The sequence below is a fragment of the Geospiza fortis genome, unplaced genomic scaffold (assembly GCF_000277835.1).
Source record: "Geospiza fortis unplaced genomic scaffold, GeoFor_1.0 scaffold361, whole genome shotgun sequence".
In the NCBI taxonomy this organism is placed as follows: Eukaryota; Metazoa; Chordata; class Aves; order Passeriformes; family Thraupidae; genus Geospiza; species Geospiza fortis.
This window is the reverse complement of record NW_005054356.1, coordinates 2,798,207-2,809,643: the sequence shown is the minus strand read 5'-3', so window position 1 is coordinate 2,809,643 and position 11,437 is coordinate 2,798,207. Positions and strand designations below refer to the sequence as shown.

The following is an 11,437-nucleotide window of genomic DNA, read 5'->3' as shown; positions in this document are numbered from 1 at the left end:
CAGGTACTCTCAGCCCTCCTGGGAATGCAGGGTGGGAGCTGAGCTCAGCTCCTGGGATGGACACAGAACCCCACAGGGAACTGCTCCTCCCGAGGGGCACATAAAGCCCTGTGTGCTGTAAACCAGCATTTCTTGCACAAAACCCTGCAGTTTTGATCCATTCCCTTTTATATTTATCAGATGCTTAAAACCCTTCCAAAACACCCCCATGAAACACACCCTGAGACCCTTGATCGGCGCAATCTGCTCCAGTGGTGCTCCACAGCATCAAACCAGAGCCTGCTTGTTGACAACGGGCTCCAAATGCAATGGACTGCCTTGGCTGCTCTTTTCCTCTGTCCTGGGCTGCAGCCCTGCCAAAGCTTTGATTTCCAAATGACTCCTTAAGCTTTCCTGGACATGAAAGCTGCATTTAATGTTCCTCATATCCGTGTGGAATGCAGAAACTCCCCAAGCTGGGGATGCTTCTCCTAAGACCTTTCTTCCTCTCCTTCCACGTGTGGCTGCGGTATGGGCAGGATGAGGGGCTGCTGCAAAGCTGCTGCTGGCAGGAGGAATCCAACAGAACCAGGGGAGGAATCCAACAGAACCAGGGGAGTAATGAAACAGAACCAGGGGAGGAATCAAACAGAGGCAGGGGAGGAATCAAACAGAACCAGGGGAGGAATGAAACAGAATCAGAGGAGGAATCAATCATAACCAGAGGAGGAATCAATCAGAACCAGAGAAGGAATCAACAGAACCAGAGGAGGAATCAACAGAACCAGGGGAGGAATCACAGAACCAGAGGAAGAATCCAACAGAACCAGAGGAGCAACCCAACAGAACCAGGGGAGGAATCAAAGAGAACCAGAGGAGGAATCAAAGAGAACCAGAGGAGGAATCAAAGAGAACCAGGGGAGGAATTAAACAGAACCAGAGGAGGAATCAAAGAGAACCAGAGGACTGATATCCTTTTGTACCATCAAAGTGCCAAGGAGGGAGCAGAACGAGCCTTTATAACTACAGAACCCTTGGTCTGTGCTCTCTGTGCACAGAACCAGCTGCAAGTTTGGGCTGGGCACCCCAAACCAGCAGGTTTGCAGAACCCAGAGCCAAAATCCCACTGAGCTGCAGGGCCTTTGCACCTCTGTCCTCTCTGATTAGCTAGAAACACAATTGTGCAGAATTGACAGAATTCTCCTCTGCTTTCCAGGTGTAATCTTCACTCAAATAAAGAGAAAATAACAACTGTTCTCTCCACAGGCAAGGTTTGTCTGTGCTGATTTATGCCTTAATGTCACATCAATCATCAGACCACACGGATGTAAATAACAAGCTTGGTTTGAAAAATTGAAGCAGCGACTGATTTTTTGTTTCAAATGATAAGTATTAGTTTATTTAAAGATAAGGATGTCAAAATATACAGTATTGCATCATTAAGATCAGTGTGGATTAAAACGTCAGGCCCCTGGCTCCCTGTACAGGCTAGGATTGAACGAACAGAAATCTTAATTTTCTGTAAAATTTATTAACTACAGTTATTACAGGAGTCTTGTGAAGCAGAGAGCTGCCTGGGCAGCTTTGATTTTGGTTTCTATTAGGATTAATTACAAGTATGGATATAAACAAACATCAGGATGAACAGCTAAGTTTCCTATGATCTAAGGAACATTAATTCCGGGCTGGAAGGCACAGCCCGGCGTTAGGGGACGTGGCTGCCCTCTTGTGTCCTATTAGAACCTTAAATAGCTTTTAATTTGTTATCCCACCCCGCCCGGCCGAGACAGGGGCCGCCCCAATCCCGCCAAGCCTTTGCATTTTAGCGTTTTAATTTACATTAATAACCAGCAGGAAGCAGGACTCGATCACCACGGGCTCTGCCAGGCTGAAGGGCTCAGCTCCAATTCCAGCTCTGTCCAACCCCCCCCAGAAGTGACTCGGCTGTTGTTACACTGCAGCAGGACATTTCCCCGGGGGATTTGTGTTTTCCTGGCTGCTCTCAAGCTCTCTGAAGCGGAGGATTCCCTGCCCGTGCCCCGCTGCCCTCCTCTGTCACCTGCTTGCTTTTTCTGCCATTTACTGAATTCTCTGCCACCCTCCTACCTGCCTTACCCTCCCCTCTGCACACCTCAAACCATCCACAGCACCTTACCTTAAACACATTTCATGGGGATCTGTAGAGCTGCTTTCTACAGGAGAGGAACAAACAAACCCTGCCAGTGACAACCTGCAATGGTAGCCAGTGTTTGCTTCAGCCTCGGGTGTTTGTGACAGCCGTGGGAGGGAAAAGGAGTCATTCCTGGAGCTCCCGGAGAGCTGCTGAGCCTCCCTGCAGCAGCCAGGGCTGGGCACTACTTGGATTTCCCAGCAGGGAGGATGGACACGGGATCTGTCTGCACTTCTGCATCCGACATCCTTTTGGAGCCCTGTGGAACAAGGGAGACACCGTTAGAAACGTTTCCAAGTATTTCTGAATGGTCAAGTCTGGAATCGTGTCCTGGACTTTTGCTGCCAGATGTTTCCCACTGATTTAATCTCCCTGCTTTTCTTCATTTAATATGCACAAATATATGAGCACCATGTGCATCACGAGAACCACACAAAGTTCCTGCCTAAACGTGGGGGTTATTTTAATAGAATTGTCTCAATTGGCATGGAAACAATTGTTGTCAGGACCTGGGCTCACACACCAGAGCCAGGCTGCTGGGTGTCTGTAGTATTGGAGTTTTGGCATCATTTCTGTAACATTTCCCTGCCCTGAACGCTTCACTGCAGCCCTGCTAAGAGTCCTTCAGGCATGATGAATGGGGTATTATAGCCAGCCCTGCTCTGCTCTAGGTTAAAGGAACATTAAATACTTTTATGCATGACAGGTATTCGACAATGTTCGAGTGATAAAGCTTTTTTTACACTGCAAACATAATTCTGGGTTTGGAACCACTCCAAGACACTAATCCAGCTTAGATGAAGGAAATGTATAGCTCTAACTATACCAACCACATTTTTCACTAACTGATAAAAACTTGGCTCTGGTTTAAGGCGCTTGACCTAATTTTGCTGGCCTTGAAGCTGCCAGAATTTGAGCAAAACAGCCCCAAAACCAGTGTTTGAGGTCACTGTTACCACCGTGGGGTGTCAGTGCTGTCTGTAACCCAAATCATGCCTTGCTAAGCAGAAAATCCAGCGTGACAAAGCTAAAGGTGCCTCTATGCTTTCCCTAGGATAGGAACCAGGCAGAATAATGTGTGAATTGTCCCTTCCTGGAAACCTGAGTCTCCACTTCAGAAGGATTCTGTGTTACACATGGGGAGTGAAAGGTCTCGACTTCCTCATCCCCTTCAGGGAAGTAAAACCAGCAAGGGTTTTACACTGGTAAGGCTCCACCTCACTGATCTTCTTTCAATGTTTCACCTTGGAGGATCTAAGTAAGAAAAAGAGCAGCCAAAAATCACAATGGACTGAAAAATGCCATCTAAAGCTGATTGTAGCCTTGTGCAGCTGAGCTGGCTGCAGTGGCTTCGCTTCTGCTTCCCCTGGTGTTGAGTTTGGAGGATGCTCTAGAGCAGAATGAAAGGTTTGGCCATTTACAGGTAGCAGCAAATCCATCTTTTATCCATCAACCAATACTAGGTGAGCTCTTCATTCCAAATTTACCCAGAAACCCTAAAAACCTCCCGATCAGGTGAAGATTTCCCACATCACAGGAGTAGTGGGCTCTGCCAGCTCCAGCTCCTGTCTGAGCATGATGAAGTCACTTCTAAACTGATCAGGGAATACGATGATACAATTTGCCTTTCTTCCTAGAAAAGGGTGGAGGGAGGAGACAGGAGAGGAGGATTCTCCTTGGAGATAATCCCCATTTTGCCTCATTTAGCACCCATTCTGCAGAGGTCACTTACTTGCTCACTGCAGTCTCCTGCTGCACCCATTTTCAAGGTGGTTGCTGATTAAAGCAGGAAGATCAGACTGGCTGATGATTCCTGCTGCTGAACTGGAATTTCCAAGCTGTTCTTTCTTGTGAAAGAAAGAACTTTGTTCTGCCTTTTTTTAAGGGACAAATTCCAGCTCTGCCCTGGGATTCAGGAGCTCAGGTACCACCAGCTCATGGCTTGGAACATTTGGGCAGAGCATTTTAAAGGGCACACACAGCAAAACCGTGGGGCTGGAGTATTTTTCCCCCAGATTTTGCTCAGGAGAAGCCTGGGTTAGTGCATCACATACTCTGATCAGAAAAAATCCGAATACTTTCCACGTGCTGAGCACTCCCAGCTCCTGACAACTGGACTGTGAGTTATTCCAGCTCAGGAAACAATGTTATTAATCTTTTTTCCCCCTTTCTTTTCCTTTCTAATCTAATCTTTCAAAGACTCCCTAAATACATTTGCTACAGCTTATAAATTAATCTCTTTTACCATAGGAACAACCTTATCTGTGCTCAAACCCTGCAGCCGGGCACTGATGCTGTTTGCTTGCATCAATGGCTCCGGTTGTAGCCAAAATTCCAGCATTTGTAGCCAAAATTCCAGCATTTGTAGCCAAAATTCCAGCATTTGTAGCCCAGCTGGGAGCAGAGGCTGGAGCTGCAGTGTTTAATCTGCCTTCCTGCACTGTGCCATGCTCCTGCTCTGTGCCATTCCCAGGGGACTCAGACCCAGGAGAGGGTGGGCTTAAAATCCAGAACAGGAGCTGCTGGATCCCCTCTTCTACATCTCCTGCTCCCATTTTATGAACAAAAAGCTGAATTTCTCTGCTGAGTTGTTCTCAGACAATCGAGCTGTTCTCTTGAAACGGGAATGCTGGCATTGGTTGGTGTGTGTGATCTAATACCTTTAGATCAATGATTACACCTTCTGATCACCTAGGAGATGACGAGATTATTTTTTTTTAGATTACAGAATGAGTTTCTTAGTTCTTGGTAATCTTCAGGATATTCAAAGAGGAGTAATAATTTTCCATAATAATTTTCCATGACAGTTTTCCCATATGCAGACCTTTTGCTGCCATTTTGAAGCACAATAAAGTGACCAAATCAACTTTACTGTTGTCAAAAATTTCTTTTTTTTTTTAGAGTTAATGGGAGAGGGAAGCTGCAGGAGCCCTCTCTATAATTGCAGCAGAAGATAAGGGACTGCTCAGCCAAACTGAGGCAAACTGAAAAAATAAATCCTACAGAACATCTCTACTTCCTCTACACCGATTCTGTTTTATTCCTCAAATGGTCTTTTTACCTCTCACAATCTCCTCCCTTGATCTAAAAGCTTTTCTTGCCCTTTCAATCTGAGCCACCTTTCCTTCCTCTCTCTGTGTCTTTCATGAATTTTGAAGGTGTTTCCTCACTCCTTCAGATCTCCCTTTCTGGAAGAATTCTAAATGTGTGTCTCTTGTTAAACTCCATGAAGGAGTTTTGATTTTGATCACCTCCCTTGATTTTGAACTTGTAGGGATTTTCTTTGGCAGGGATGTCTCAGCTGCACCGCCACGGGGGCAGGCAGGTTCCTCTAGTAATCCAGCCCCATCTCCGCTTTCCCTTAATGAACACCCTGTAATTTGTAGGAACATTGAGTCATCCTCATAGCCAAGGCATGAACCCCAAATCCAGTGCTGTGCCAACAATTCTAGCTCCTGCTGGGCAAATCACCCCTGCCTCAACCACCAAACCACCCCTGCCTCAACCAGAGCACCAAACCATCCCTGCCTCAACCAGCACCCCTGGGCAAAGCATCCCTGCCTCAACCACCAAACCACCCCTGCCTCAACCAGCACCCCAAGGGCAAAGCACCAAACCACCCCTGCCTCAACCAGAGCACCAAACCATCCCTGCCTCAACCAGCACCCCGAGCCCTGAATTTTCCTCCCTTTCCCAAAACCTTGCTGTTCTTTGGCCCAAGTCCCGCTGCTGAAATGGAAGCACCAATCCCACATGGATCAGAGTGCCTAAAGCAGCTGGAAAACAGCAAAAAAAAGGAAAAGAAATGAACGTACAAGGCCTTTAAAAAACCCTCCCAGGGACTGCCTCTTCTCTGCCTTCTTGTAGGAGGGCTCCTTGGCGTCGCCGCCGTTGTGGATGGAGCCAGGCTCAGCTGCTGGCTGCTCCCGGGGCTCTGGCTGCTCCCTGCCCTTCTGCTTGCCCAGCTCCAGCGTGGACTTCTTGTCTTTGGAGCCCTCTTTGCTCCTTGGGCCCCCGGGGTCGCTCTCAGATGGGGCAAGAGGCTTCTCCGTGGCGTTCAGAGTCTGCAGCGGTTTCAAACAGGGTTTTTTTTTTAGTGGGGAACAGAAAGAGTTCAGGAGGAGATCCATAAATATGTTAGGGGAAAAAAAATAATTTAAAAAGTGGAATGCCACCTGGCAGGAGGAGCCCTGCTGCCCAGCAGGTTTGCATTTCCAGAGGTTGGGATGAACTCCTGCAGTGTTGGCTCAGGGAAGGGCTCCCAGGGAGCTGATGGAATTCCATGAGCAAAGACCGCGGGATCAAACCATCCCTGCCTGGAACAACTTCCCTGAAATGTCTGTTGGGGCTGCTCGAGGAGGCAGGGAGCATCACTGAGAGTCACTGCCCACTGAAATACCCCCAGAGTTTGCACCCCAAAAAGTGCAAGGAAAAGATCTGAGAAAGGACAAAAATCAAAAGACCCCATAAAGCAAAGGATGAAAACAAATTCCCTGTGAATGAGCAACACTCCACCCAAAAATTATCAACACAGGGGTTGGCTGTGGAAAGCCAGAATAGCATAGAACATTTCATGTACAGGTGCAAAAGAAGAGACAGGAAATCTTCCAAAAAACACAATCACAAAGCACCTGTGTAGAGTAAAGGGGAAGATTCTGGAGCTCAGAGAAGTTCAGGATATATTTGAAGTTCACACAAGAAAAATCATATCTGGCAAACAAAGGATCAGACCATGAAATCGTCACTGTTTGGGAAGCAGTAAATGAGGGTGGTTTTGCCAGGAAATCTGTTTGCAAATAGGATTTTTTTTTCAATGTAAAAAAGAACCCCAAACCCATATGGCTTTATTTATTGCCAGCATTAAAACAGCACAAATTTGCCATGTTGAAAAGCTGGAAATCTCACATCTGCCCTCAGGCCATGGCCCAAGCTTAATGCTGTGTATTTTTCCAGCTTTGGGAATTTTACCATTAGTCTTGAAATATTTGGTGTTCTTCTGAAGGCCTGGGGTTATGTGCTCACACGCCAGGCTTAGCTTTCATTCAAAACAAAAACATTTTTAGATATCGTGATTTCAGAGAAAACCCTGAAAGCAGAAACTTTAGAGAAACAGAATGCAAATGTACCTCTTGTATTTAAAAATAAAAAACGTTCAAGCCTGCCTAATTTTGGGGAAACAAGAATGAGAGGAGACAACAATCCTGCTGCTTTGCCTTTTTCACTCAGTTCAGCGTTTCTTGCTACCCAATCTTTAAAAAGTTCAATGTTTAAATCACAGAACCCATTTAATACGTTCAGGCTTGACCAGGAGACTCAACTCCTCCACTAAACTTTTGGAATGATTTCTTTTTCCAGAGATGTATGTGGTAAATATTTCCTCACACCTGGGTCGCTCTGCTCTTAGACTTAAAAACTCCAGTCAGCAGCTTGTCTTTGTGCAGGAGAACGTGAAGGGGGGGATCAGCAGATTTACAAATGTTTAAAGCAGGTTCAGTGGGGTCAGAGGAGAGCAGAGCTCACACCCCACCTGTGCCACCTCACCTGGGAAGTGACACCGCAGTGCCCAGGGGTGCAGGAGCTCTCCCAGCACAAGGATGGACACAAAGCAAATTGAAAGTGTCTCTGGCTCAGTTAACTCTGGGAGCTCTGAGCAGTTGCTTCCCAAGACCCTTCTCACTGGAACTGGCCTCAGCTCACCTTGGAAACAATTCTCAGGTGGAATTGCAAATATTCACCTTCACTGCGGCAACAAGCACAGCTCTGGACTGAGCGCAGACACAGCCGAGTTCAGAGGGGCCAGAGGAGCCTGGAAGCCTCAGAAACACTCTGTGCAATCTGTGGCTTTGCTCTGTGGGTGTAAAAGCAGAGTTTTCCTCCCCACACGTGCCTGAGACAGCGCTGCAGCCAAAGCAGAACCGTCCCCATGGCTGAGGGCAGGTGGGGCCTTTGATGTCAGGCAGACTAAACACTTCTTAAAAAATATTCATAATACATTTTCCAGGCAAAAAATACCCAACTCAAACCCTATCAGATAATCTCTTTGAGGTGTTTCATATTAACCTTGAAAGGCAGGAAATTGGCAGATTTGATATTGATGGGAGCAGCTCAGGAAATGTGGTGTGAGGCCAATGAATAATGAAAGATGTTAATGCTCCTTATTCCAAAGGGGAGCTGCTCCTGGCAGTTTGCTTTGCGTCCCTCAACATTAGCAGTGCCACTGAAATAAAAAAAGAAAAATGGACAGCATTTTCCCCCTTATCTTACAGGAGACCTTGGGCCAAGGCTGATTTTTAAGCCCAGGATTTCTGTGGTTTTGGAGCAGTGCTGAAATTTCTGGAGGGTGTAGAGTGGCAGGGATGGGAAGGGGAGAAGAATCACAGCATTCCAGAGACACTGCAGCATAATTTAAGGAAATCCTTTCAAAGAAATCCCCAAAAAAGGAAGAAGTCAGCAGCAGATCCAGTTTTCCTTGGGCTCCTCTGAGGAATAAAATTGTTCTACTTTACACCAGGGCAAGGGAGAGAAGGAGGAAGAACAATAAACTGATTTACAAAAATGGAAGGAAGCTGGCTGATCATTAAAATAATAAAATAGATCCAGGGCTGAAACTTTTGGTGTCTTACTCAGATCACTTCACAAAGCTCTTGTATGAAATAAGAATTAAGTGTCACAAGACAAGGCTCTTCTATATTTAGGATGCTTTTAGAGACATAATTCATGAAAATTAACCTTGGTGTCATCAGACATTGTGAAAATAGGAAGAGAGAGATATAATTTTACAGCTATTTAAAAAAGGAAATTCTGAAATGACAGCTTTGAATGCAACTTCAGTTTTCCTCTTAAAGGAAACTGTCTATAGACAGAACCTTGTTTTAGTTCTCATTACTGAGAGATGAATTCTTTGGAATATCTTCACTTGGAGCAGATGAGGGTTGGACTCTCAAATTAATAGAATTTGTCTTTTTAATGAAAATATGATTTTTATGAAGCATTTGAAAACCATGAAGAATAGAGTGAAAATACCACACCCAAAGGTCGGGTTTAGATTTTATGTACACAGAACGAAAGCAACAAAAACAGAACAAGAAACAAATCTTTTCATGGCTTTTGTTACATTGCAGTGAACAGTTTTCATTCTCATTTTCAGTTCTCTTTTGTAGAGTTTCCACCTAAATGATTCTTTCCTCAGAAGACAAGTAAATCAACAAAGTAAAAATAATTCTGTGTGTATTTAGTTGCACTGCCTGAGCCAAGGTTCTTGCAGAAAGTCAAAAAGCAGCAAGAGAGAGGAAGAAGACTGAACACAAACCCACTGATTATTTTAAGAAAAGGAACACACCCGGAAAAAGTTTGTAAAAAAAAATATTATGTTGACTCTTTAAAATCTTGTTTAATATTATGAACAGATAAAAGAAACAGAGAAGTTATGTGTAAATATACAAAGCTCAGTGAGTGCAGCACTTTCCTTTCAGTGACTTTACATTTCAAGAGGCAGAGCTGTGTGGAAGGAGGTGACAGGAACCCATCACCAGGGGACGAAGAAGCCCAGGCCAAAAATACAAAGTCCACTTACGTGGTGTCTGGGGCTGGGACCATCTCCCTCTTCTGCACGGGGGCTCCCTCCATCACCCTTGCCTGACTAAAACAACAAAGGTCCTGTTTGGGGCCTTCATCCAGGATGGAAACGCCCAGGAATCAAGGCTTGAAGGCACCTCAGCAACTCCACTTTGGAAACGTCCCCATCTCCAGGGTGGGTTTTGCTGGTTCTGCTCTGTGGGATTGTCTCCTGCCAGTCAGGTTTCCCACCAAGGCCTGAGCAGGGATCACTTCAGCCACTCAACAAGAACCTGCTGTCAGCCCTGCTGCCGGAATTTTCTAGGAAAGAGCTTTTCTTTGCTTTCCAGAGCCAAATCTGTCCTACAAGACCTAGTGGGACTTAGTCTCTATTTATCCATCCTACTAAGTGCATGTGCTGTGAATAATTAAAGCGCACTCAGCTTTAGAGGGATGTTTCCATATTTTGTCATCAGCATCCACTTAATCCTGATTTTTGCTTTCCAGTTTATTCCTGCATTCCTTAAACCTCTAAATAATAATCCTCCTTGCTTCCTACACTTCCCAGCCAGGACAATCCAGGCAGAGCCTGAGGCTGCAGCACTGGAAGGTCACTCAGAGCAAACCTTGACTCTGAAATATCTTTTTAAGGTAAAAAACCCATTTCCATCTAGATTTAGAAGTGAGAAACCCCCATTTGACCAAACTGAGTAAATAGGACAAGCTTTGTGAGAATTAGGTTAAGCTTAAGTTACAATTAGTGCTACAAAAGGGACAACAGCAATGAGCATTTGTGTTTAAAAATGTGTTGGAGGGTTCGGTGTGTTCTCCTGGGTACCACAGAATGCACAGAGCTCAGCAGCAAAGCATAAAATAATGCAGGATTTCAGAGTGCCCAAATTGAAATGTCATTTTTCATTGCAGAAGTTCAATGAAAACAATGAAAGGATGTGACTTTTGTTCTAAATTTATCTCAGGCGGAATTGTGGTTTGCTGCAGCTCTACGTTTGTAACGTGGAGCACAACAGCACCAGCCTGGTCCCACAGATGGGCTTCCTGCAACCCGACTTTCCTACAAAACCACAGAAATCAATGCATGGCAGCAGCAGGAGAGAAAATGAAACCACTCCATGACAATTCATGGCTTTTGTGGGAAAACCCTGTCCCTGGAAGGTGCCACTGCACGGGTTTGTGCTCGGGAGCTTTATCTGTGCACGAGGTGCAGGGGAGGAAGCACAGTGTGGTCTGTGCTGGGGAGAAACCCGTCCAGAGTGCATGAAGATGAGCTCTGATAAGATCTGCTCTGCATTTGTGTTTTAGCAAGTCCTCAAGTGCCTTTAGGAAAAAAACAAAACCTGCTCTAACAGCAATCAGCGTTACCTTTTCCCCTATAAACACCTCAAACCCTGATAAAAATAGCCCTGCTTTAAACAACCTCTCTAATCCACCTTGCATTTTTATTGCTATTATTATTTTTAACCAAAACCAGAGTAAAGACCTTGAGGTCTAGACAAAGCTCCCTCTTGCTGCCAGTGAGACGAGGAGGAAACAATCCCAAGGATTTCTCTCCAGAGCACTGCTGACCTCTTATCCTTGCCCCTGCTCACTTGGGCTTGCTGCTGGCCAAGGCTGCCCACAAAGTTTTCTGCAGTGAGCAGGGTGGGTTGGGATGTTTTTAAATGGAGGAGGGTGGGGACAGCCAATACCCTGCTACATTTTCATCAACAGCTGTGA

General features: G+C 45.5%; 1 protein-coding gene across 1 annotated transcript in view; it reads right to left on the bottom strand.

The window, feature by feature from the left end:
- Window positions 1-1,348: 1,348 nt before the first annotated feature.
- BCAS1 (breast carcinoma amplified sequence 1) overlaps window positions 1,349-11,437 on the bottom strand; it is a 32,383-nt gene continuing 22,294 nt past the window's right edge. The window contains exons 10-12 of the mRNA XM_031059113.1: window positions 9,723-9,788; window positions 5,965-6,213; window positions 1,349-2,408 (exon numbers count right to left, since the gene is read on the bottom strand). Of these exons, the coding sequence (XP_030914973.1) occupies window positions 2,334-2,408; window positions 5,965-6,213; window positions 9,723-9,788 (390 nt within the window). The 3' untranslated portion in view covers window positions 1,349-2,333. The remainder of the gene's footprint in view (window positions 2,409-5,964; window positions 6,214-9,722; window positions 9,789-11,437) is intronic.